This window comes from Corapipo altera, unplaced genomic scaffold (genome assembly GCF_003945725.1).
Source record: "Corapipo altera isolate COAL_440 unplaced genomic scaffold, ASM394572v1 55981, whole genome shotgun sequence".
NCBI classification, from domain to species: Eukaryota; Metazoa; Chordata; class Aves; order Passeriformes; family Pipridae; genus Corapipo; species Corapipo altera.
Window position 1 is genome coordinate 1 of NW_020888331.1, and position 1,259 is coordinate 1,259.

Genomic DNA, 1,259 nt, shown 5'->3' on the forward strand with positions numbered 1-1,259 from the left:
TCTCTGGTTCTGTGGGATCCAACCCTGTGACAGGGATTTTCCTCAGGATTTGGTTTTGTGGGATCCAGCCCTGTGACAGGGATTCTCCCCAGGCTCTGGTTTTATGGGATCCAGCCCTTTGACAGGGATTTTCCTGAGTCTCCGGTTTTATGGGATCCAGCCCTATGGCAGGGATTTTCCCCAGGCTCTGGTTTTATGGGATCCAACCCTGTGACAGGGATTTCCCTGAGGCTCTGGTTTTATGGGATCCAGTCCCATGACAGGGATTTTCCTGAGTCTCTGGTTTTGTGGGATCCAGCCCCGTGACAGGGATTCTCCCCAGGCTCTGGTTCTGTGGGATGCAGCCCCATGACAGGGATTTTCCTCAGGATCTGGTTTTATGGGATCCAGCCCTGTGGCAGGGATTTTCCTCAGGCTCTGGTTCTGTGGGATCCAGCCCTGTGACAGGGATTCCCCCCAGGCTCTGGTTCTGTGGGATGCAGCCCTGTGACAGGGATTCTCCCCAGGCTCTGGTTCAGTGGGATCCAGCCCTTTTGGCTGGGATTTTCCTGGGACTGTGATTTTGTGGGATGCAGCCCCATGCCGGGTGGGCAGCAGTTCCGGGGCCTCTCCCCACTCCTGGCACGTTTCCCGGCGTGATTCCCAACATGTTTCCCTCTGTGATTCCCGGCATTCCCAGGTGAAGGTGCTGACAGTGGAGAAGAAGGTGAACGAGATCCTGAACCGGCTGGAGAAGACGAAGGTGGAGCGGTTCCCGGACCTGGCGGCCGAGCGGGAAGCGCGGGATCGGGAGGAGCGGAACGAGAAGAAGGCCCAGATCCAGGAGATGAAGAGGAGGGAGAAGGAGGAGCTGAAGAAGAAGAAGGAGCTGGAGGAGCTGAGGTGAGGGATGGATCCCGAGGGTCACCGGGCCCTGCTGCTCCCTGTTCTCCACGCCCCGCTGATTCCCTTTGTCCCGGGAACAATCCGGGCCGTTCCAGCCCCTGCCCAAGGGTTGGGCAATTCCAGAGCCTCTGAAAACCTGAGGAAATTGGGGAATTATTGCCTTGGTCCACTTCCAGCTCCCTGGGAGCTGCGGGAATCACCGAGCCTTCCCTGGAGCTCAGCACCTGCCTCTGCCTCCATTAATATCCCTCTCCCTTAATTAATATCCCTCTTCCTTAATATCCCTCTTCCTTAATAAATATCCCTCTTCCTTAAGAAATATCCCTCTCCCTTAATTAATATCCCTCTCCCTTAATTAATATCCCTCTTCCTTA

The 1,259-nt window shown here is 55.7% G+C and overlaps 1 protein-coding gene across 1 annotated transcript in view; it reads left to right on the forward strand.

The window, feature by feature from the left end:
- Positions 1 to 160: 160 nt before the first annotated feature.
- Positions 161 to 1,259, forward strand: part of LOC113941931 (coiled-coil domain-containing protein 25-like) — a gene marked incomplete at its 3' end in the record, with an annotated part of 2,412 nt that continues 1,313 nt past the window's right edge. Inside the window, exons 1-2 of the mRNA XM_027633068.1 lie at positions 161 to 440; positions 529 to 882. Of these exons, the coding sequence (XP_027488869.1) occupies positions 349 to 440; positions 529 to 882 (446 nt within the window). The remainder of the gene's footprint in view (positions 441 to 528; positions 883 to 1,259) is intronic.